The sequence below is a fragment of the Megalops cyprinoides genome, chromosome 12, assembly GCF_013368585.1.
Source record: "Megalops cyprinoides isolate fMegCyp1 chromosome 12, fMegCyp1.pri, whole genome shotgun sequence".
Taxonomy (NCBI): Eukaryota; Metazoa; Chordata; class Actinopteri; order Elopiformes; family Megalopidae; genus Megalops; species Megalops cyprinoides.
In genome coordinates this window covers 8,266,119-8,292,352 of record NC_050594.1, presented here as the reverse complement: position 1 = coordinate 8,292,352, position 26,234 = coordinate 8,266,119, and the positions used below count along the sequence as shown (strand labels likewise).

The 26,234-nt window shown below is 46.1% G+C and overlaps 1 protein-coding gene across 1 annotated transcript in view; it reads left to right on the top strand.

The window, feature by feature from the left end:
* Positions 1-26,234, top strand: part of bach2a (BTB and CNC homology 1, basic leucine zipper transcription factor 2a) — a 68,355-nt gene that overhangs the window by 38,148 nt on the left and 3,973 nt on the right. Inside the window, exons 2-3 of the mRNA XM_036542616.1 lie at positions 17,310-17,564; positions 19,882-21,375. Of these exons, the coding sequence (XP_036398509.1) occupies positions 17,322-17,564; positions 19,882-21,375 (1,737 nt within the window). The 5' untranslated portion in view covers positions 17,310-17,321. The remainder of the gene's footprint in view (positions 1-17,309; positions 17,565-19,881; positions 21,376-26,234) is intronic.

Sequence of the window (26,234 nt, the reverse complement as noted above, 5' to 3'; positions counted from 1 at the left end):
TTTTTCAGGGTTTTTCAGGCCATCTAAGAATTAAAGGTACATTGACAGGATGCATACAAAGGAATACACTCTGAGGTGCAACAGTGTGGTGCATCAGTGGATACTGCAGCCCTGTCCAAACCACTTGAAATTAGACTTAACTTAATTGTTTTGTCCTTGTGAGTTTTGTGAGTGCGGGAGGCCCCCTGAGCTGTGCACAAGTGTCCAGTACCTCTCACTCCACCCCGTTCCCCCATTTACAGTATTCTGCATGGTCAGGGATTCGCCTCAGGCGAATCAATCATCACAGAGATATGTATTGATTTCTCGGTGATGTAGCCATCCCTCCTTAATGAGGGGAAAGAGCAGGCTCTTCCGCTGTGCGTTGAGCTAAAACGGTGCGGCGTGTGTGGAATCGAGCCAGGGGCTGATGAGAAACGCCGACGGGATCTGTGAGGCGAATGATGAGCGGGAACCCAGACGATGAGTTTGGGAGTTTAACACAAACAGGTGGGATGTTGGGATGAGCGCCATTATTTATTGGTTTTGCAGACACACCCAGCTTTCGTTTTACACATTAGCCGTTCATGCTGCTAGAAATATTACCAAAGCAGTTTGGGCTGAGTGCCACACACAGGCTTGCTGCAACCGCTCCTCATCAGAGATTCAGACCTCGAAACTGCGATACTACTCTGTCATCCCAAAAGCTGGCCTGAGGAAACGATTGAGACTGCATTGAGTTAGCATAGTGATGCACTTATTTGGAAGTTGCTCTGGGTAAGCAGTGTCTGCTAAATGATGTAATGTAATGTAATGATTGTTGCCTATGATGTAAGCCACGATTAAAATGAATTTGAGGGAAACAGTATCTCATGATTAACGGCTGCCCACCAAGAATGTGATTGATTTTCTGTTTGTAGACCAAGTCATCGATTGACTTCCAGTCTGCTTATGCAGAACATGATTTACATTTCAGAATCTTCTCATATTGTTCACAGTCTCCTGCTGATATCATGGGATGTCATCTCGCAACATGGCCAAAAAAAAAAAACAATGATATACCGCAGCGCATAGCTTTACCAGCAGTGAGCCGCATTTTTCGCAGAAGCCAGGTGATCTACGGCACTGCAAGAGGGATGACCTCATTGTGAGGTCATCATGATTGAAACGTGAAACCAGAAAAGTGCAAAGCACCTTTTCTGTCACCGCACCCATATTGTGACCTGTCTGCTCGCGTGGCTGATGAAGGTGGGGGGGGGGGGTTGTTGCGGTCGGGAGGTACTGCTTCCTGGCCCCGTTTTCATTTCTGGGTCCCTTGTCTTTGTGCAGTCGTGCCGCAGAATTAATGCCATTCCACTCCCCCACAACGTTTCCATTAAATCTCAAGGCCCCGTTGTTGCACGAAGGCGTGATAAGCAGATAAGTCTCTTTTTTTTTCGCTCTTTGACTCACGAGCAGTACAGTTCTTCACCCGCTAACCACATTAAATGACGCATCTGCGTGTACGTGGTGGGTATCGCTAATTTCGGAATGACAAATGATTCGCTCAGTGGAGACATGCATTACATATTGTAATTAAATTCCTGATTTCACGCTCTAACCTTTGTGACCTAAGGTCAAGCCCACATGATATTCCGACGATAAAAACGTAGGTATTTAGCTTGCCTTTTGAGCTTATATCTCTGGCTGTCCTTGCTTACAGAAGTAGCACTGACAGAAGATTTTGACACTGCGAATCTACTCACTTCTATGGGGACGTGCATTTGTGTTCAAAAGATTAAAATTTGCTGGTACTAAATTAGTTGCAGTTTCTTAATTCCCATTGCTCAGACATTTCAAGTGCACCACTGAAAACAGCATATCTAATTAAAAGGCACAACCATAATAATTGCAGCAATACATGGATTTCAGTTCTAAATGGGGCAGATTTTTCTATTGATATTATCATTATTTTTTAAGCATAGTAGATTCCTAATAAAGAGATCTTATATTTCTATTTATTCAGCTTGATATTTATTGTTACACAGCAGTTTTGTTACTTTCTCAAGTCTAATGTGGCAATATCCTATCCAGGAAAGGAACCCACAGCTTTATCTTTCTTAATTGTACCCCAGGACAGACAATTTTATTGTCATATTTACAACATACTCCCCCTGTATTGGGTCTTGCAATGATTGTGTGAATGTGCACCTTTTGTACACTTACGTTCAGGATCATGAGGATCATCTTGAGGATCATCATAGAAGTATGAATGATGTAGTACTTACCGTGGGCCTAGATTCAGTCCAACCACATTGTGTTTTGTGCTCAACTTTGAAAAAAAGTTTAGACACATACAGCTCTCTTGTTAGGTGTCCATAGGTCACTTGATCCAGGGACAGAATTATGACTCCACACTGTCATATGAGATTGCGCGGGTCTACTCCCCCATCCCCCCGCCCGCCCCCCCACCCCTTCCCTAATCAGGCAGGATCCACTCATGGTGCCACGTGTACGGCCAGCTTGCTCCTTGGTTTACGTTGCCTTCAAAGGCTCCTGCAGTGATGACTCAGGATTGGTGTTTTGTAGCGGCAGTTGGCATGCAAAGGCATGCATGCATCGTGGCAAAGCCGTGACAGGGGAAGCTCAGATAAGAAAGTGGGACAAGTCTGTCTCTCCTTGCCATCAGCGTTTTTGTTGCAGCTTTTGTCTGCCCCATGCCTCTTGCTGTGCAACGAGCGTTTTTCGGCTCAGCTTGCTGGGAAGAGAGTATTGCTCGGAAAATAAGCCTCCTGCCTGACGGTAGACCTTATTGGTCGGGGGCGGTGAGAAAATGACGTTTGGTCCCAGAAATGACGTTTGACATCCGTCGCCTCTCACATGGGGCCCCTGTCAAGTGGAAAAGCGGCCAATTGCCAGGCGCCACAATAGCCGTCTTTATCAGTTTATCATCATCCATGCTTTCTGGAATAAGAAGAGCTCAGCAGGCACTCTTTATAGAGGCTGGCACTGCTTTGCTGGCCTTCTCGCCCTCTAGTTCCTCTAGTGGGTAAAATACCATTATAACAGGGAAGGGCATGTCAAGGAGTCACTAAGTGCTGTAGGGAAATCATGTTTAAGGCCACTTATTACACTTGCAGGCCAAAAAGGAATGGGTTTGAAAGGATGAATTAAGCACACTAAAGTGGTCCTCATTAGGTGGAGTTAAAAATGCCTGGTGTGTCCAACTGAACACTCTTTCTGGGTTTCACTTTCACACAGAGGCACGCTTGGGGCCTTTCAGTGATGAGGATATCAGTAAATATTACCAATTATTATTAAAACAGAGGAAACAGCTGCAAAAATGACAAGGTTTGCATATTATGAATGCTTGTTTTTTTTTGTTTTTGTATGTTGTAGAGAAAACAGGAAAAAATAAGACATTTTCCATTCTAAATGGAGCACAAAATTGGTCTGGAAATTATTGTCATAGGGAAATATGGGGAGGCATGTGAAAGAGTAACAGGCGTGGTATAGCTGTCATCAGCCAGGTCTGAAAGGATTCGTCACGGTGACTAGCGCTTTCCGTTCTTATCAGCCATCTCTGAGACCACCAAGCTGATGACCCCGCTCTTTCCCTCCTGTTCACCTTTCAGACCTGCCGTGCAGCCGAAGTTGGGCTGCGGCAGAGACATTTCGACTGTCTGCAGTGGATGTCACGTTTCCTAAAAGCGATGAATTTGTCTGTTAGCGGTATGCAGCTCAGGTGTTTATCTGTACCCATATCACATCAACAGCCACACTCCCACGCACACACAAACAAACACACACACCACCCCCCCCCCCCCCCCCCCCCCCCACTCAAGCGCATCGGTTCGTAGGATGTTTGAGGGTAGGCGTTGCTCTGTGTCACCACTTTCCTGTGTTGGTGCAGCACTTTCCGTTTGTTGCAGATTTGTCATTTACAGATGCCTTCTTGAGTGTTTACATTTGATGTCATGGCTATATATGGGTCGTTCGTAATATTTTCTGTTTACGGAGCAAGGCAGTCCTATCCAGGGTAGCTAACACAACTCACGGTTGGCATACCGTTCATTCATACAGCTAGATATTCACGGAAGTAAATCATATCAAGTGCCTTGCTCTGGCGATGCAACAGCAGAGCCCACCGGGGATGTGGCCCTGAAACCGTATGGTGACAAGTCGAGACCCTAAACCAACACTTTGCAGCATGCAGTGGGGTACACATTTTCGGTCACACCCCATCGGTGTTATAGCAGTTAGCGGTGTGGGGTAGTGTGTGGGTTTTTTAGGAAATCCCCACCACAGATACGCCCTTCTCTAGCACACGGCCGTTGTCACAGGATGCTCCTGTCCTTACATGACAAAAAACATGCAGGCCCGCACAGGCAGTTGGTAGATATTCTGCTGAAATGACGAAATGCCACTTCTGTCAGTCTGCAGGCAGAGCACCTTGTGGGGTTTTTTTCGTGCGCGTCAGACTTTTTTGTGAGTCACCTCAGCCTTCAGGCACGCTAATGTCAGTTGCCGGGGCCTCGGCCGTTGATTAAAATAAGGCTAACTGAGCCATTATGTTGCTGATGATGAAAAATTATAGTCCTGTTGACTTCTCCCTAGCCAGGAAGGTAAAGAAGGTCACTTGGCCACAAAGCCACAGGTTAGCAGTAAACGCGTATGAAGGCTACAGTAGCTAAAAGTCATCAGCTGGTTCGTCTTGCAGATAGGCTGCTGTGTATTGAGGAAAAGGGGCCCTGGAGGTCCAGCCAGGGTTCATGTGAACTGTGCATCATGATTTTGATTATTATAATTGTTATTATTATTAGTATTATTCAGTAGATACCCCTTTCTGGGGCAACTTCCAAAGTATTAGAAATGACTTTATGATCCAGACTATGAATAGTAAAAAACCTAGTACAATACAATCTAAGAGGCAACACAGAGCAGTCTTAAACCAGGCAGCACAAATTCTTAACTTTCTCCACAATAAATCACAATCTTAACTAGGTGGTGGTAGACTGAAGATGGAAGCAGAGAGGAGGAGATGTCCTCCTCTGCCAAAAGAAAGATGTCTCTTGGCATTGCTCAGTTTTTCAATAGAGTTGAGTCAGTACTTACGTGGAACTTCAGGTCAGTAGAGTCGCTGGCCATCTTTCATCATAGACTGAAGACCCCCCCCCCCCCTTTTTTTTAAACTGTGCTTTGGCTCTCTCACTTTCTCCTTATTTATATAGTGTTATTGTAGGGTATGTGGTGTTGTACTTATATATGTCATTTGTGTACTTATTGAAGCATGTGTTTACTAGTTATCACACTACTATGTAAGTGCCTGACGCAGGTTCAGATGTGGTCAATTGTGTCCTGTGTCAGTTATATTGTAGCGAATGAATCTCACCATCGCCTAAGAATGCTTTCTGCATTTTCGTTTGTTTTATTCAAAAGCTAGAACCCAGGGAAAGTAGTTGATCGGACGTGACAAAGCATTCGTAAGTCCGCATTGTAGGGTCTGGTAGGGTTCTTCATTCCAACTGAACTATCCCTGAGAACATTTTTTTTTCTAAAAATATATTACAATATCTAATCAGATATACAATGATAAAGTTACGTGATGACTGAAAACCATCAAAAAACACTGGATATTAGAATCAGAATCAGTACTGTCTTTCACCTGTTTTAATTGATTTGTTTCAAACAAATCTGTATGAATTGTACATTTATGAAATAATTAAACAAAAAAGGAGGTATTCAACATCTGACTATATGAGTTTGATGAATGAATGAGTCACTCACTTTGTACATGATGAGGCTGGCCCTTGTGTGTTTCCCTCTGCGAGATGTAAAGGATAGAGTTAAAAATAAAGCGGCGTTTCTGTCACATGTCGGCCCGTTACCATATTAAACATCGATATGACTCACAGTGGTTTCAGACCTACGCTGTGGGAAGTCATGATTCATGCGAGCAACATTTAATCGTTCCGGGGGCCCCGTACAGTAAATACCCAGTCTCTGCAGCCTGCACCCGTTAAACATGAATAAACTCCCCTCCTGCCCGTTTGAAGTGCCGCGACGTATTTTCGATGGAATCCCCACTTTGCATCTGGGAGAACTCATTCGTGACTGCCGGTCTGTGAAATTTAATTGCCATGGCCTTGATGCCGAGGGAAGAGTGGATTAATGGACACTGTTCTGAGGCGTTGCTCTGAGGTAAATGCGCTGCTCATCTTTGTTTTACGAACAATCCAGGCAGTTTTGCCAATGTAGTGATTTTGTCACCAGATTTACAGACAGTTAGAATGACAGGTAGCCTTCACATAGCGATGTTGACAGATACTAATTTACACTCCTGTCTGTTAGACTTCTTTACCAGATTATCAAAAAAAAAAATCGTTTACCCCATATCAACACTAGAGCATTCAGAAATTTTGGAATCATGCAGAAATTAAGGCAAATAAGCCAACTACTCACGCAGCAGTCCTACCTCTCACGACTGCAGTGAACAGAAGAAAACTTTTTGCTTTGAGGAGTTAGCGAATCTGTGCTTTCACATTGAGTCAGGTTACTTGTAGCAGGAAATCATTCTTTGAAGTGACACAATGTGCCAGGGTGTATTTCTGCACTCATTCAAATTTGTTTTGCACGTTTTAGCGATGCTACTGAATCTGCAATCCAGTTTTAAGGTGTTGTGATGAGGTGCAAGCGTGAAAATGTTATGACAGACTTTTTATGAAGGGATCACCTGACGCTGTAGAATGTACACTTGCACTGTAATTTTCAGATAACGATACAATTTTTGTTTTACAAAGCCTACATGTAAAAGAACAATAGAAATATGAAGACTTATTACATAAAGTTGTATATTAGTAAACCAGGGCTGATTTACACAGTGGTATTAACAGTAATAGCATTTGATATAAAATGAATATAGGGCACTTTGGACAGGGCTGTATGCTTAGCATATGAATAAATGATTAAATGTGTTGCATTATTTATTTGTTTACTAGATCCCCTTTTCCAGGTCGTCTGATAGAGCCTTCATTTTAGACATGATCACTTTATATTGCTGTATAGTTATTAAAGCAATTCAGGTCAGTACTCTTCTCAAAGGTACAACAACTACGAGTCTCATTAGGGCACTGAAGGTGCAGCCTTCTGCTGCTATGTCCAGTTGCTTAATCACTTCCACACACTGCCTTGCAGACTAGGAACTGAACTGTTGGCAGTGAAGTATGCTCCAGAGTGGCATGCATAAATAAATGAGCAAGTGAAAATCTATGAGGTTGAGGCATGTAAACATCGCTGTAGAATAAGCCGCCAGCCAAGGTCGATGCGGCGTGTCATTATGATGTCATCATAGCTGGCCTTCTTTGTAGTTCCTTCAGTGTTCCCTGACTGTCCATTTGATGTGATCTCTTGAGTATTTGGTGTCTTCGTTGTAGTTGCTGGAACTATGAATCTCAGATGTGTTAAAAGTATTGAAAAGTATTGATTCAGCCTAAGTATTGATTCAGCCTATGTGGAGGGTACTATAGCTCATTTTGACTTCAGAGACACTGTACACACTTGAGCTGTCAGTATTATAGACCAACCAGATCTGAATCTTAAAAGATTTCTCTGCGTTTGTGTGAATTTTGATTCTGAAAGGGGATGGACATTGCAGACTTGGAAGTTTTCGCCGGTGTGTCTGTTGTTTGTTCTGATGTGTTCATGATATCCCTCTCTATTTATGCATGCCAGCCAGAATACGTTTTACAATGTTAGATGTAGATGAAGGGTTCATTCAATCAAGCTGCATTGTCCTTGACCTGGAGTTATTACAAAATCAAGCTAGCTAAGTAATTCTAAAAAAACACACTGTTGCTCTATGCAGGGTTGGCTGTATTGAAAGTTACATATTTTCATTCATAAAAGGAAAAAATAAAAACAAAGGTGTGTACTTGGTCATTTTTGGTACAGTTTATCAAGAGTATGAATGCTTTAGAGTCACTGTTCAGTATGTCACATGGACATAAATCGGTCCACGTGATTTTTTTCCAACTCTGACTGAGAATCTGGAACATTCCATCTTCATAAGCAACATTAAAGACGTCACTCCAAAGCAAGTGTGTTATATTTCACATGGCTTTCTGAAAATTCTCGGAGATGTCGAGAAGACACGTTCCCCTAAGCAGAATTAACAAACACTAAAAGAAAAAGAAAGGTCTGCTTAATGACATGGGATTTCCACTTGACTGCCTTCGGGACTGAATTTTAATATGGCATACATACATACGTGGCGCAGAATCCTCCAATTTTTAACAGAATTCACTGACAGTAATCAGCAATGTATGTAATTGAAGAAAACGATTTATTTCAAGAAAATGCACCTTCATTTCCATTTGTTTCCAGCATGTAGTGGGGGTCTGTGCCTGTTCTCATGCAGCTTTCATCTGCAATGAAAGCCATCCTACTCCTCTGGCACGGAGATCCTTCATGTGCTTGTGTGGCGGCCGGGCCAAATCAATGCACTTGCTGTACATAATGAATGCTTAATTATTCCGTATAAAGTGCTGTGAGTCTCCGCAATTCAATTTTCTTTACTCTCCGTGTGCATGCCCCTGTTTGAAGTCTTTGTTGGAGACGGTTCTATTCATCACAAGAACGGATACTCTCTTCTCCTAGTTCTCCTTCAGTTGCAGTTACGGCGCCTAAGATGTGGGACATAGTGTGTGTGTGTGTGTGTGTCGGGGCAGGAGTCTCCTGTATCAGTGGCAGCATGAGAGAACAAGATGTAAAGCACACCACTATAATAGGTACTAGGGCATTCCTCAGTGGCTCTCTCTCTCTCTCTCTCTGTCCATCTTACCCCCTCTTCTCTCTCTTTCCTCCTGCCTCTCCATTTCTTTCTCTCCCCCTCTTTCCTTCTGTTTCCCTCCCTCATTCTTTCTCCTTGTCTCACCCTCTCCTTTCTCCTCTTGCCTTTTTTCATCTTTCTCTTCCCTCCCTTTCTCCTGTACATTTTCCTCAGTCTCCTATCTCCCCATTCCTTTTCCCTTCTGTCTCTGTTTCTTTAATTCTTTCTCCCTGTCTCCCTCTCTCCTTCCCTCTCAAAATAAATTCAAACTTATAACAAATAAATTCACCGGTCCTATAGAAATTCATGTTGGAATGAGAACTAGGCAGGTGGTCTCGCACATGATCCTGCAGGTGACCTTGGTCCCATCCTCTAACCCCATCACTTTGGTAAAGATGCACGCCATCCCTTCATTTTCAGTTGGCCCTAAACTGAGTGCTGCCATCCCCACTCGCCCCTCATCCCAGAACATCCTTAGATGGCAGTTTTGCCATCCTGAATGTTCAGGCTGCTTCTAAAAAGCGGGAAATGTCAGAGTGCCCCCGTCTGGGCTGTCACCAGGGGCCCTGACAGACAACAGATGATCTTACAGTGTTTTGTCAGGAGGAGAGGGAGAAGGATTCACCACAGCCCCTTTTCAGCTGAAGTTGGGGTTAATGGGGCAAGACATTCTGCTGTCTCCTGAACAGTTCATATACTCTCCTTTTGATTGCTCACATACAGTTTGACACCTACAGTATGTATTCCCCATCACCTGCAGAAGGCTCCACGGTTATTGTAACTGCACTGTCTTATCTGATGTCCTTTCCTGTGGCAACATACAACAGCTGCATCTTTCGTTCAGCCTCAATCGCACCTTTTAACTAGCCTGAGTGATAAATTGCTTGCTGGTCATCCATCAGACCCTGAGATTATAGTAATTTTAGTGTTTCAGTTTCAGAGGAAGCAGTTGTTTGTCATTGCTGAATGTATTCAAACATTTGGAAAAAGCACCCTGGGGAAAGTGCGTAATTGGACATATGAAAAACAGTCGTAGGTCCTCCCAAGGCCTATTTGTAAATGAGTCGCTCGCCATGCATACGTCATAAGAGATACATTTATTATACGGCCAGTCAGACGAATCATACTCTAATTTTTCGCTTCGGGGCCCTCGCCGTCTATAGCAGACAACCGTGCGCTCCGCCTCCGATCTCCTATGCAAATAGCGATGTTTCTGACATTACACTTTCTCCTGGTTTTATTTCCTTGTGGAGTCACACCAGATGCCTTTACAGAATGCCTCGTAAATAATGAATTAGCCAATTAGCCTAAGAGCCGCCGATAACGAGGTGTTCTCTTATAGTTTCTGGCTGCTACTGGATCAGCAACAGACCGGCCGCCGGCCAGAGCACAAAAACACCTTTGGCAAGGAATTATTATTCCGGTGGGAAGGTTTACAGTACAGAACCTTTTGACCCCCGCAAACATTCTTATCACATCTCGCGTACGCTTTTGGAAGTGGATAACTATCTCCCTGACCTCATAAAAGTGAGACGGGCTGCCTGATCTCCAGCACAAAGAGTCATTGTTAAATGCGCCTGGTTATGTCACCGCGGCTTCTCCTGCCACAGAAACAGGACTGAAGTGGAAAGATCTTAAGGACAGAACTGGCCTTTCATTTAGGGGGTATTCAGTGTAAATGATGCAGTGCTTTGTCCCTAGCTTTCTGTAAAGTATCTAAGCAAATATTTTTTTATGTTATTTTATTTATTGTTAGCTGTTTTTGTTGATCCTTATATATTTCCCGGACCTCCACTCGTAACCGAAAGGTGGCCGGTTCGATTCCCCGCTGGGGCACTGCTGCTGTACCCTTGGGCAAGGTACTTAACCCACAATTGCCTCAGTTGCATCAATTGCCGATGCAAGTCGCCCTGGATAAGGGCGTCTGCTAAACGCCAATAATGTAATGTAATGTAATACGTCATCACGATAAGTTTAGTCAATTGTCAATGAATTCACAAATGATTGTGTATGAAACGCGTACATGCAACACCGACACTAAGTTGTGGTTAGAGCTATTCCTCCTTCAGTTTTTTTTTTTTTTTTTTTTGTCTTTGCTTATTTGATTCTGTAGACATGACACTTCCAGTAGTCAATTCGTTTTTTCCCCCAAGAGAGATCGTGCCAGCATCGTTGAAGTCAGCAAAGCGTATTGAGTGCAGTTGTGCGCCGTTGTTAAAGATCGCTCAAACGCAACTAGCGCGAATTTAGGAAGAAGGCAGCTGCTCCGCAGCCTGAGAGGTTTTCAGTCTCCCAGCGCGATTCGTACTCCCTATTTCAAAGGGACTTCAAAAACTGTCAGGAGAGAAAAAAAGGCACTTATTAAGTTTTCATGTAGAAAAATAAGACGTAATTGGGTCAGCTGGAAGACACGGGCGGGGATTTGACACGCGCCACCCCGTGATGTATCAGTCGTCTGAAGAGCGGCGCTTGAATTATCGTTACTATTATTTTTAATTGATATATCCGCGGCGCGCCCAGAGGAATGCAAAGTTCTCGTTCCTCTGCTCTGTGATGAATTATTTACGGGTCGCTGATGGTAATCTACTTTAAGGTCTAGCCCTACAGCCGTGCTTATAACGCGGGTGCTGTTTTGCCATGGAAAACACGCGCCTCTTTGAGGAAAGGAGACACTTCGATGTCGCACTGTTCTTTGTGTGCGGCAGAGATTTCTGTGTTATTGTTGTTTATTTGTGAAGTTGTAAATGCCTCCTTATGTACACTGTAATCGCTTGTTTGCCCAGCAGATATCCAATGGCAAGTTAGGCAGCATTTATTTTTGTTCATTTTGCCCATATGTACCGCCGGATAATTCCAGAAGCAATTCAAGTGAGTCCCTTGTCATACGGGTAAACCAGCAGTGTCCAAACCGAGATGTAAACCTGCATTCTTCTGGTCACAAGTCTGGTGCCCTTAACACATGGCTGACATATCAAAACAGGATCTGATAACATTAACAAGTGATTAAACTATATTGGCCGTGGCCTTAGAAATCCCAGAATTCCAAGTGTTTCCCAATCCCAACCATGGTTCTAGGGAAAATTTTTATTTGCAGGTTTTTATTCCAGCTTCTTTAAACTAGTTAAATTTGGCTGAGCTGTTGACTGAATACTGATCTTTGTTTTAACATCACCTCAAAGTTACCTGCTGCAAGTCCTTAAAGAGGGAAATGTGTTGTCGAATGTTTGTCCTAAACAGAAAAACAGAGACGTGTTTTCTCAAAATATATAATCAATGTCTGGCCTTCAGTCTAAATGGTCATTCAGTTCATTATTACATTCCCCTAAACAATTAATTCAATAGCTGCTTCATTAAATTAAGAAAGTTTCATTAAGATATGTCCTAATTGATATTACTGATTTATCAATGAGAAGGAAGGGACCAAAATTACTTTTGTCTTTCACAAGCACACCAACTGCACAACGTATGTCTTCCCTGAAGGACTAATAACACATACCTGTTTAGTCCTTTCAAATGAATGGCTCAGGAAAACCTGGCTAATCAAGAGCTCAGCTGGAATGAAAACCGCCACCCTCAGGGGCAAGGTTTGGGAGACACGGAGTTAATCGACCGCGAGGAACGTGCACATTTAAAGGTCACGTCAGCAAAATGTAAAAATATTCGCCGCCCGGACCTCCCCCCAGCGAATTCATTAATCTGAAAGCCTGCCTCACTCAGAGTCACACCGAAGCTGGCTCCCGTCCCGGGACCCGGGGGGGAAGAGACACATGCTCAGTGCACTCAAACACCCCTGTTCCTGGACGGGATGCCGGCCTGTCCTGCAGTGACCCCATGGGCTCTGTAAAAAATAACAAAAAAAAAAAAAAATAGACCTATACTATGTGGTGCTAGCTCTGGCTTCTGTCAGACCAAAACAGGTCTGAGATCAGCTGGCCCACTGTCCCAATCCTAACTGCAACCATTTGGGGTAAAATTTAGAGTCTGTTCCAGAGCCAGCTGCTGAGGGCAGAGGGTGCCTACAGTGTGGCACTGTGATACGAGGAGAGGCCAGAGCAACATGAGAAACTCTGTTCACATGGTGTTCAAAGGCTGTTCTCAGAAATGGTCGGTCATTAAAGCACTGCTAGCGTCTTGCGCCTATCTTTTCACACGTATATTTACAGTAAGGTTATTTCATGGTTCATAAATGTGTATGATGTCCAGCCAAATGCTTTATCTATTTTTTCTTGTGATGTGTCTCAAGCGGCCTTTCACTAATGGCCTGTATCTCTTCATAGAGGACTCCAAAGGTATATGTTGAGTAATGTATAATATATATATGTGTGTGTGTGTGTATAATATACATTGAAATGTATAGTTTATTATTAAAGGTATTATAATTACAATAATAATGCCTGCTCAAGTCTTTATGGTTTATTTTTCTGCTCTTATCCCTCTAAGCTAAATACATGTTCTGCAGTTTTAACACCAATCTAAGCACATTTGGGTTTAAGAGCTTAATCCCAAAATTGCAAAGACAGCCATTCTCATCCAGTCAATAACTGAAGGCATCTGGCAAGGATCTCTCTCCCTCTCTCTCCTCCGGGGTTCCTGCAAGCAGTTTACGCTCCACACTACGTGACTCAGACAGAGAGGCGAACCTGTACAAAAAGTCATATATATACAGTAGCACACTGACAGCTGGTCTGAGGGGTGTGTTCCCATAGTGTGTTGGGGGGGGGGGCGTTTGAGAGATGCTGCCGGTAGATTGACAGGGTCATGTGATAGAATGAGAGTACCGTGAGCATCCTGGAGATGCTCAAAACGTGTCGCTTCCTTCGCGACCGCACTCTGCTGACGGCCAAGAGCGTGGCTCGCACAGGAAGCCCGAAAAGGCGGCGTTCGTTACCGTTCCGCCACCTCACGTCGCAGAGCTGCGAAAGTGCTCATTTGGAGGAAGACTAACACTTCGTCACCCAAGGTGACAGAGCCCGTCGTTTTATTTTTAAATGGTTCATATTTTCTTCTGTAATGAAAATTTGTTGAAAAGCGTTACGTTTGCAGTGTCAGTGCTTAGGTCTGGAGTCTGTCTAGGTTCCAGATTTTCACACCTGCTGTTTCTGTGAATAAAATTCTTGGTTTGGGATGGTGAGTCTGAGATAAAGCAATCTCTCCAAATCCAGAGGCTGTTTCTCATTAGCCTGTCTGCTTCCTGTGGAGAGCAGCTCTGTGCCAAGAGCATAGAGGCCTCCTTGTAAGGGCTAGGTCTTGTGTCAGGTTAGCATCTAAGCACTGGAGATAGCACATTAACACAGTAATGTATGCGTAAGCCGTAGTGGTGTAGTGATGCTGTAGTCTACACCAGTCCTGGCATGGACTTCTGTCAAAGGACAACGTAGGACAGAAGCACTGAAGAATGCACTGTGTGTGTGTGTGTGTGTCTGTCTGTACGTGTGTGTGTGTACATGTGCGTGTGTGCAAAGTCATATGTGTTTCTGTGTCCGTTTTTGTGTGTATGCCACATTGACGTGAAAAAAATTGACCCTATATTACTGACACTTTGAAGGAAGCAAGTAAGCAAGAGAGAGAACTTCCTTTTATAATAGTATTATATATAATTATATAATATTATATTTCCTTTGGTAATAGTGCTGAACCTGTTTTGAGTGATGAATGTTCATTAATTCATAAACTGCCACAGCCATACCATGCAGAAGATGCTTGTGGCCAATGCAAGGCATACAATTTCACGGGACTTGTAAAGACCATCAGCATCAGCATTGAAAAGGCTGATCAATTCCACAGCACTGACCCTGGATCAGCTGCGGCGTTTTTCACACAAAGTCTGTGTTAACGGATGGGCTTGGAGGTAAACTGATCCTGGATCAGCCATTGCAGAAAATGCACCAGAGGGACATGTGACATCAGGCCTCAGCCAGGCCATATCCCGTCTGTCACACGCTGGAAGGCAGTCGCTCTAATCAGCGTCCCACAGATCCCAGAACGGCTCTCCAAGGACGCACCAGGAGGACTCCCTGGGGTCCTGAGATGTGCAGGGCTGTCGTGGGCTGTCAGAAAGAGATCGTAACGCTTCTGATCTGTGTGGGAGTGCTGCTCGCAAAGCCTGTTAGCTGTGTCAGTTGGCAAAGGGCTGAAACGCCCCCTCTAACACTGCCTGCCTTCCATCTCTCAGAAACTGTTCTGAGTGCACAACAGAAGCTGTCATTACCACCATTGTTATTTATACAGCAGACCCTCTGATCCAGAGCGATGAAGGCTAATGTGGTAAACGCATGTCACTAGAGCTACAAGAACTACAGCAAGAGGTACAATGCAGCCAACAATGCATTAAATAGGCATCAAGCTGAAAAACATTGATAAAATGTAAAGAATATAAGGGTAAAAACATTATGCTTAATAATTATGCTCAAGAACAACATCCTTATGTTGTACTGAAAGGACTGCTGAGCGTAGCGGCAATCTGCTGTACTACATTATTACCTTTTATACTACATTAAATCATACCGCTTACACACTGCCAAAAAATGATTTGTAAAAGTGGAATGTCTTGAGTCATACTACCATAGTCCAAGTCAGAGTCAATGAATTGAAAATGCTACACTGTTCTGCATCAGAATTTTTTTCATGATGGAATGATCTGATTTTGGGTACTAAGCATCTTCTCAGAAGCAGAAGTCAGGGAAGAGGGAACCAAGGTGAACTGCGACATTTGTAGTGGTAGTCAAAGGACAACAGTTTCACCTGGTCTTTGTCCTTTCCGCTATACATACACTTTGAAACACCAGGCACAGACAAAGCAAAAGGAGCCAGAAACAACTTATTTGTCCTGGGATTGTGTCTTAAAACATTATTCTTGGAGGGTTGTGTGTTGAAATTGAAAGGAAAATAATGTCAGGGGTAAGGAAACAAAATCACTTGAAGCAGTTGGACAGCTCTCGGTTTACTGAAGAATAATCGTTCCAAACCCGCCCTCTCACGGCTATCGCATGCAGAAACAAAGCCACGAGTAATTATGCAAATATCAGTACTAGGACTCAAATGTATGTGTGAGCACTCTCATTTCTTGCTGGCATAAAGAATTCTAAAAGTGATTCTTATTTTGTTATCATTGATTTGTTCAGAAGGTAAACTTTACCGAGCACCACTTATTAGCTGACATCTTGACAGTTTATTGATTTGGATGGCTGGATATTTAGTGAAGCAATTCGGGTTAAGTACTTTGCTGAAGGGTAGAACAGCTGTGACACCCTGGCTTCAAACCTGCAACCTCCCAGTCACAAACCCAGCCCCCTAAATGACCTTTGCCTCTCAGGAGATCATTGCTTTACCGAATCAGGCGTGTGTATCAAAGCACGTCCTCATGGGCTTTTGATAATAAAATGAGAGCTTGGACCCTTCACTGACAGCAGACACAGATGAGGCCCTGGAGATTTTTAGAGACCGTAGGAAAACTGTGCAATTTCCTCTGACATTAGGGAAGTCTCTGTTTTCTCCGTTAAGCCATGACGCCCCAGTCAAGGGTGTATGTGAGGCCAAATAAACGAAGCAGCGTAAAAAAAATCACTGCAGCTGAATGTTTGCTTTTTTGAATTCGAATTGGATCGATCATCTGGGAGGGTGGCATCCACAACTCAGGAGATGTGACTGCTGCAAAAATCCTTTTCCACTTTAAATGTCTCCTCTGACTGGATACGATGTGCATTGCGATTGAGAGGCGATTTTAAAGGACACATGCATTCCCCCTTAGCCCTTAGTCCCTATTTTCACATTCAGCAATAGCGGTTGGTTGTCGTGATTCATTATTGCGCGCATAACCTGATGCGCAAGATGAGCGCGGAGCGAGCTAAATTAAACAGTAACTCGTCACTAAACAGGCAGTTTGCAGATCAGATTACATTCACACACACACCCTCCGCCCCCCGCGCAGTGCTATCAGTGTGAAACCGATAGGACTGGGTGCATTTCAGTTACATCACGAGCTGTGATTTACGGCTTAAGCAAATTACTGCCAGCGCGTGGGCGATGGCACACGCGTGTCCAACAAAGTCACAGTCTTGGCCATCGTCTTGATGCAGCTTGGCGTGTGCGTATATGTGTGTGTGTGTGTGTGTGTGTGTGCACGTGTTTGTGGGAATCTGTGTGCGCATGTGAATCCATGTATGTCTTCACATGCATGCATGTGCGCATAGGTCTGCATTTGCGTAAGGCAGTGGGAGACGAAAAAGAAGGAAAATTTTGCCTTTTTCATCAATGCCTTACAGCTGCTGCACACAGGCTCACCGATATTTAAAGCACATGGATAGTCTAATAACTGAGTGCAAAAAAGCCAGCCGATCCATGTGCAGTAAACATCTGTGAATGTGTGCAGCACCAATTAATAAGAATAAACAAGCCTTTATGGAAGAGGTCTTGACCAAAGTGTCAAACTCAGGCCCACCTCTGTAGTGGGGTCACGAAAAAGCGAGCTGATGATGTCATCACTGCAGCAAGCCAATCACCTTGTGCACTTTGCTCTGCCCCGCAGGCTGTGAGCGGGATGTCGGTGGATGAGAAGCCTGGGGCGCCCATGTACGTGTATGAGTCGACGGTCCACTGCGCCAACATCCTCCTGTGGCTCAACGACCAGCGGAGGCGCGACATCCTCTGCGATGTCACGGTACGCGTGGAGGGCAAGGAGTTCCGGGGCCACCGGGCCGTGCTGGCCGCCTGCAGCGAGTACTTCCTGCAGGCGCTCGTCGGACAGCCCGACCGCGAGCTGGCCATCAGCTTGCCGGAGGAGGTACGTTACATCACATCCCCGGGCAAGCTCCTTCCCCCACAACCCCAAAACCGTCAAGACCCACCCCCCTGGTTTCCACCTTTCCTGATAAGTCTCAGTTAATGAATGCTTCACTCTGCGATTCTCATCTTTGTGGAATACCCTTGGACAGTCTCCGCTTGTCCTACATATTATGTCAGAGCCCTGCTTTGTGTGATTATGCCTGCACCAGTGTCAGTCTGCAAATTTTGCTCAGTCCGTTCGGCATTTTCGTGTGGCTGAATCCTCCCTCACTTTTGTAGCTGGTTCCCTTCTTGAAATGCTCACCGCGCAGGATTTCGCTGGAGGATATTAGAATAAACGAGCCGTTGCCACGGCACGGAGGCGAAACGCAGATGCAGGAGTGCAGAACTCCTCGGCGGGAGCAGCGGTGGTGGGGGTGGGGGTAGGGGGTGCGTGTGTGTGTGTGTGGGGGGGGGGGGGGGGGGGGGGGGGTGGCCTGTGTCGTTCCATTGCCTGTTTTGTGGAGGTTTTTGGCAGGAATCCCTAAAGCGGTGTGTGAATTCAGGGGATCCATGAAGCATTATTCACACCGTTTCCCGCACTGTAATGGTATACGCCTTTTGCCAGCCGCGGTGCAACAAGGAGCGGGCGCAGACCCCCGGCCCCCAAAGCCCACATTAGCATAAAATGCCCCAGATCTGTCACTTTGATTAATTTGCCTCCTCTCTGTACAATAAGTGCTTTTAACGGCTGAAAAGCCTCGTATGTCAAAGTCTGTCCTGTGTCCTCCGATGACCAGAAATCTGAGGATTGTTCCCTGCTTTCTCATGTTTTTTTTTCTTTTTTTTTGCTCCTCTCTCTGCTTTCGTTCAATGCTTTCTTCCAGCAAGCCAGTGCTTTTTTATGTTCCTCTCCTAAGACTGGAGTTTAGCTGCAGGGCAGAGCTGGAGCTCTTGCCATAGGCCTCAAGTCACAGTTTGTTGTGCACCAAAAACTCATGAACTCAGGCTTAAAAACAACACCTTCCCCGCTCATGAGAAACGCATGGCTCCATTCAGTTTTTTAAATCTTTGAGCTCCGTTCAGCCACAGAGATATTTTAGTGCTGTGTTGGGTGCGCACCGCGCCAACCCCCTGCCCCTGCCCGTCAAAGTTTAAATCCGTGTAACGCATTCGTGTCGCGTCCGGCAGGTGCACCTTTCCGTGCGCCTCCTGTCACTTTAATGTCGCTCGTGTCCCAGTGGAGAAAATGTAGACAGCGTAGGAGCTTTTTGAGGAGCATGGTGTGCAGGGTTCAGCGGGGGTTCGCCGCTAACATAGAGGAATTCTGCTGTCGCTCTCTGAGTGTGACACTCTATCCAGCCAACCTGCTGGAACAGGCCTCCCCAGGTGTCTGATTCATTCTGACTCAGAAGCCTCCTCCCTCTGGTCCTACTTGACATCATACGGACCTGAATTACCTGGAACTGGGTTACGTTTTCCTCAGGTCTGATACAGAGTGACTTTCTGATAGCTTTCAGTTTGTGCATAGTGTTTTTTTTATGCAGCTGGATAGTTACTGGGGTAAGTATAGTAGCGGTCCAGCCGGGAATTGAACCTGCAATCCTTGCTGCCCCATCAGTCTCTTGGATCATTAGTCCAGTGAATCCTGAGAATCATTACATTTGCATTACATTATTGTCACTTAGCAGCCGCTCTTATCCCGGGCGACTTCCATAGGTCACAGTTGTTTTTTTACTTATTATGCATTTATACAGCTGGATATTTTCTGAGGCAAGTCTGGATTAAGTACCTTGCCCAAGGATACAGCAGCAGTGCCCCCAGTGGGGAACTGAACCGGCAACTTGCCGGATACAAGCCCTGCTCCTTACCACTGCGCTACCCTCCCACCCCATCAAAGCACAGTCACCTTAACCACACGGCAGCCTCATCTACCTCGTCCTGATTCGAGCCTGAATCGGGGTGGGGTGGCTGGGAAACCATGGAGCCTGTGTTACCATTGCAGTGCATGTAGATTTGAGAACACAACGCAGCAATGAAAGATGCGGTGCAAGGCGTTTGCGACATTTATAAAGTCAGAAGTGACACAGCAGGGCAGGGGGTCACTCGACGGGAGAGCACATTGGACGCAGCCTGCCAGCAGGGATCAGCAGCAAACGCACAGAACGGCCAGTGCTGACCTGATAAAAGATTAACTGAGCCTTTGGGCTGTTTTGTTTGTGGTCATTAGAGCTGTCGGGTTGTTTCGCCACACTCCAAGAGCTGGGAACAAAAGGCATGGCTCACGGTAACCGCGGCACTTTTCACCGTTCTGTTTTTTCTTTTTTTCCCCATAGGTCACTGCCAGGGGATTCGCCCCGCTGCTGCAGTTCGCCTACACGGCCAAGCTGCTGCTGTGCAGAGAGAACATCCAGGAGGTGATCCGCTGCGCCGAGTTCCTGCGCATGCACAACCTGGAGGACTCCTGCTTCCGCTTCCTGGAGGCGCAGCTGCTGAACGAGGAGGACGGCGTGACACTCTGCCACAAGGGGGCGCCGCGCCCGCCGGCGGGGGACGGCGAGGACGAGAGCGCCAGGTCGGAGGCGGCCGCGGTCGCGTCGCCCGAGGCGGGGCTGCGCTCTGACCCCCTCGACGACCCCGACCCCCCACAGCTGCCGCCGGAGGAGAGTGACCAGTCCGGCAGTGGAAGTAGCCTCGCCGACCTGGAGAAGCATGCCGTCTCCGACCTCCCCCGCTGCCCCAAGTACAGGAAGTACCAGTGGGCCTGCGGCAAGCACAATAGTGACACCTCCACGCGCACCAGTACCTCAGGTTTCCCTGGCACATTCGGGGGGGCCCTGGGCGGAGGCAGCGGCGGTGGCGGCGGAACCACAGCTGTGAAGGTCAAGGAGGAACCGGACGCCGAGGAAGAGGTCGCCCCGCCATGCCTGTCTGGCGACGAACCCGACGCCCAGGAGACGATGGAGACGGACGGGGGGCACCCCAGCCCCAAGACGGTGAAGCCGCCCACCTGCCTCCGCTCCTTCTTCCAGAGGGGCGTGGACCTGGCTTCCCTCCCCGGCACGGAGCAGCTGTTCGCCGACAGCCGGCTCGCCTGCGCCCAGGACAAAGCAGCAACTCAGGGTGACCACAAAAAGAACTACGGGCCTTTTGCCGACACGCAGGATCTCCCCGCCCCACCCCTCAAGGGTACGGACGGCCTCCTGCCGGGCCTGTCACTGAAGTCGGCCTCCTGCGACGGCGTCTGCAAGCAGGAGGCGGAGCTGGACCGGCGGAGCGTCATTTTCTCCTCAGGGCCGTGTGAGCGGCTTGGCACCCCGGCGCATTCCTACCCCGGTGGGAACTCCCTGGACAAGGAGCTCTCCGAGCACATGCCAAAGGGCCTGTGGAGTGGCGTCAGCCAGTCCCTGCCCTCCTCTCAGTCCTACTCCCCTGGCGCGGTCGCCCAGACCGAGACGCCCCTGCCCTGCCGCCCGCGCCCCAACACCAGCTGCCCGGTGCCCATCAAGGTGTGCCCGCGCTCACCGCCCTCCGAGACCAGGACGCGCACCTCCAGCTCCTGCTCGTCCTACTCGTATGCGGAGGACGGGAGCGGGGGGTCCCCCTGCAGCCTGCCCCAGTTCGAGTTCTCCTCCTCGCCCTGCTCCAACGCCACGCGTTGCCTGGCTGCCGACCCGCCCGACCGGAGCGCGGCCGCCGATGCCATCTTCGGCCAGGTGCGGCCCAAGATCAAGTGCGAGCGCTCGTACGGCACCAACTCCAGCGACGAGTCCGGGTCCTTCTCGGAAGGGGACAGTGAGTCCTGCAACCTGAGGCCGCAAGGGCCAGAGGTAAGTGCCTGTGCTGGTGTCCCCCCCTCATCCCCCCTTATCCCTCAGATTGCTCAACACAGGGGTCCCTACTAGCTGAAGCTTCTCTCACTTATCACCGAGAAAACATGATCCTCGCATATCTCACAAAAAGCTTCCCTCTGGGGAAGACGAGCGACTGGTACTTTCTGAGAAAATGAACCTTGGTGTACTTTAAGATTGAATAACACAGTGCCACAGTTTTGAACAGACGTACAAGTGTACCTTGGCAGAGAAAAGCTGAACTGGTCAGGACCACTGATGTCCGTGATTAAACTGGAGTTGTATTTCTTATTTCATAGACTTTACCCCTTATTCGCTTGGTCTTGTAAATTATTTGTGCTTTGCAGATGCTGTTATCTAAGCTAAATTATCACTATTATTCATCCATTCATGTAGTTTGCCATCTATAGGTGCAGTGTGGGTGCAAGGGTGCAAAAAAAGAAACAGTATTCAAATCAGCAACTTCCTGGGTACAGTTCGCTTACTGTGAATTGGCTTGTGTTGCAACCCCCTCTTCAATCTGACCATTGTCTTTGCTTGCTTGTTGAAATCCCATGAATTTATTGGTTGGGCTTTTGTCTGTCAGTTGTTAGACGTATATTGCTGAATGCTTATTGTTAATTTTACTGCAAAACCAATTTCCCCCTGTGCAACAGTAACAACAGAGTGTTTCAATCTCGCAATAGATCCATATCGTAAAATGGACAGATTTCATTAACAGATGGCTCGAAACATAGACTGTATTTAGGTTTCTTGCCACAAAACATAGTTCGTTTTAGTATTCAGCTAAGAGGTTGCCAGTTCATCGGGGTAATTCGGAAACTCAGCGTGACACTTGATTCACTGTCCTCTCCCCCCGCGCTGATTGCATGTGCTTTTTTAAGCACAGAGCAAAGGCTCCCCCTGGTACTGTTCACCAGTAAGGATAAGGCTCTCTCGTCCTCAGGAGTAAGAGCTGAATTATGCACACAGCCCGATGGAGAGAAACTGGTGCGTTGCCATGGCGATCTTTACTACCAAACGGCTCTGGGCTGAAAATTGCCGCTCTGACTATGGAAAGAATCCAGTCAGTCCGCACAGACTAGCAAGTTACACAAATTCAGCTGCAGCGTACAATCGTGAACCACAATGTGCCTGACACTGTATATTGTTTCTTTCTCTCTGTTTGCCTTTTTCAACCTTGACGGCCAGAATGTGGACTTTGTGTGGAATCAGAGAGTGATGCTCCCGAAACTTGAGGAACAAAAAAAAAATGAACGTCACCTACTTTCCACCGTTTACACAGATTGGCCAGTGCAGAAACTGCAGATGGAAAAATGTAACAACCACTTATATGTTTGCTCAGAGTTAAGGGCACACCACATGGTCTTTAGGCTGAATCCCTGTGTAAGCTGCGTTAACAGTGAAAACCTCACTCCTGCTCCATCAGCTAGCACTGCACACTGGCAGCAGTGATTAGATATTTTTTGAATGGCCCTGTCTGCTTGCTCAGTTCTTGACTCTGATCTTGTGCTGCTTCACGTTGGTTGTTTCCTCTTGCACCAACAGAAGGGATACACGTCAGCAGTTAAACAAGCACGTGACCTCTGTAATTAAGGCCACCCAGGTGTGTTTGCAGAAGGATTATCAGCACTTTAACATGCGCTTTAAACGTTTGTGTCCAGGTTCATTTTCTAGTAAGTTTTGGATTTAAATCATCATCATCACAGAGAAAATAGACCTTACAAGGATGGGTGGTGCTCTGTGTGTGTGTGTGTGTGTGTGTGTGTGTGTGTGTGTGTGTGTGTGTGTGTGCATGTGTGTGTGTGTGTGTGTGTGCAAGCATGCAGAGCAGATGTCAGCCTTGTGCAGGGACAGCTTGGTTGAGGTAGCTGTGGCTGAAACAGTGAACTCTGCTTAGGAAGGAAGCTGTTAAACTGGAGACTACTGTCGCCAAGGCAAAGCAGTCATTCCAGGCCTTCAAAAGTCTCTCTGGCACTCTTGGCCACACCTTGGCCGAGTATGCAAAACACATGGAGAGAATCTAACACAGGGCAGACAAACTCTTCTCTTAATACCGTGGTAGGATCCTGGCAGTTGTATTTGAATATGGGTTATTTTTACTTTGTTTATTATGTTTTATTTTAAAAGGAGGTTCTAATGTATTAGCTTGACCACAAATAACAGTACCCCCCGTCCCAGAAAGGTGGGGTGAATGCAAACAAATAATGCAACTTTCAGATTTATTTAGCATATGGATATGATGAGACACACTCTCCTTAATGCCTTATGAGAATATTGCACAATCTTACAGGTTATCCATGCATAGTCAGTGCTTTCAAGGCCTTACAGTTTCAGTCCTGGGCCGTCACTGTGGCTGTTGACCGAGTCTCAGTCACACGGCCAGGCTAAGCCAGGGCTGCTGTCCAGCTTGCGCAGAGGGCAGGATGTTGTGTTTGTTATTCCTGCAGAAACAAATTGTTGGACCCGCAGCCCGTGGGGTTAGTATTGCTGCTCCCCCCAGGGAGCAGGTTCTAGAAGCTGAGCTCGGTTCTACAACACAGTGGGCTCTATGACATTGTCAGCCTGGCAAAGAATCCCGGACGCCATCTCCAGGGCAACCGGATGTTACATTTCAGACGCCTGGTTCATTGCTACAGGCCCCTGGTTTTCTACCAAGTTCCAACATATCAAATGTTACATGTCTCACTCACTCAAAAAAAATAACATTACAGCAGCAGCACTTTTCAAGCCAGGGGGTGTTCCAGCCAACACGCCTGGCTCAGTGCGGCCAGTGACTTAACAAGCCACACACAGTTACACTCACACTTACGCTCAAAGTACGCAGCGCTAAAATATTTCTTGAGCATTAAGCATAAGCCCAGCCTTCAGCTCTGATTTATCATTTCCGATTATGTAACAAAAAAAAATCAAAGGGGAAAAACTGAGGGATAATTAAGTAATTAAGAGAAGCAGCTGAAGCAAAACTGGTGTACGTGCACCTCTCCAGGAGCTGAGTGTGGCACCCCATTCTTACAGCATATCCTCATACGAGTGGTTTCATCGTTGGAGAAAACGCAATTACAAAGGCACTCAAGAGCATTATTATTGAGTCAATTACATGTAATACTTGATGCGTTGCAATTCCATTTGCTGAGAATTCAATAGCCATTGTGCAGGGTATTATGTTCGGCTCTTTAGCGGCAGAATTCATGTAAAACGAAGGCTTTGTGTAGTCTAGGTGAATTATTAGTGACCTGTTGTTTACAGTGGGCATTATCAGCTAGCCATGATATCACCAAGCAATAGCTGTGTTTACTCACTGTGTGACCTTATAAAAGCAATCGTGAGCACATTATCCAGACACTGCTGGTTGTTCTGATAACTGCAGCTCTGAAATATGAATGAGGGAGCTTGACCTATTAAATGACGTCTGGATCTGCCCAATCAAATGACCCTGATATTGAGGTCACAGTCTGTGTGCCTTTTGTGGATCTGTAGGGGCATATTCAATTCCCTGGCTATTATTAGGGGTGTACCCTCCTGCCTTCTTTTACAAACAGCTGTGCAGGGGCACTTCACCCACTCCCCCCATCCCCTGCCCCACCCAGCTCCACCCCAACCTGCTTCGCCCTGCACCGCCAGTCCACTTTCCTCCTTCCACCATCTGCCATACTCAGATGTTGTCTGATGAGGACCCTCTTGCTTGGGATGAAGAGTCAATTCCGAATCCCATCCAGATTCAGAATCGATTCAGAATCCCAGACCGGTTCAGAATCGATTCTAACTGTGCTAAGAGTTGGCTTGGATCCGCCTCCTGATTACATTTTTTTCCAGAACCAACATTATGGCCTTTGTGATTTGAAAAAGTTATGAATCTCTACTCTGCTTACTGCCCCTTTTTATGGGTTCTTCTGATTTGAACACATTGCCAAACAGTCTCTACTTAGAGGGAAAGGTGGGTGTGGCTGCCCATAGGGAATCTGTTAGTTGTATTAGTGTAAAGGGAGTTGGAATAGGAATCAAATGAGAGTTGATTTGATCGATCCTTAGATCATGACATGGAATCAGAATCAATTCATAATACCATTGGTCAAGTCTGTTTCAGATTCCAGACATGAATGAGGTCTCTCTGCCCACAAGAAGGATGATCTGACTCCCTGCTTAAAACACAAGATCTACTGTTCAGGAAAATCGAGCAACAAACCAGAACAGGACGGGTGCTATTAGTGTCTGAATTTATGTCGGCTGCTGTTGTGTCAGCCTAACCTTATTACTGGACTGCTCTCCTGCTGGAAAACCTATACATAGACACCACTCCTGCCCTGAAGAAAAATATCCACAAGGTCACAGAGGAAAGAGGGCATCACAAAAAATCAGTACATTGTGTGATCTAGACCTTGCATGGTACATCAGTTAAGCATGCAGTGTGCTGTCAGAATAAGTACCACTGAGAGAAATCAGACCTGCTCTGAATGAAATCATATAATAATATTTGCAATATATTCAATATCTGCATATGGTGGCTAGTTTATGTACTCTAAATGCCACATAATTCTGTGTATTGAAGCTACAGGATGGGTTAAATCACAGTTGTCTTAAGATGCATCCAGGGTTGTTTTGTGTGAACATAAAACATTCCTTTGGATGCACCACGCTTTTAACACAGAATTTGCCTTTCCTCTCTTATTTCAAGGCTATTCCCCAGCATGGGTGTAGTATGTGGCTACAATACAAGATTTAATTCTTGAAAGTGCCACAAAAAACCATTCAAAGCCAGACATGGAATGACAGAATATACGGTGACACAGAATATACAGAATATACAGAATATACAGAAGATACGGTGTAAGACAAAA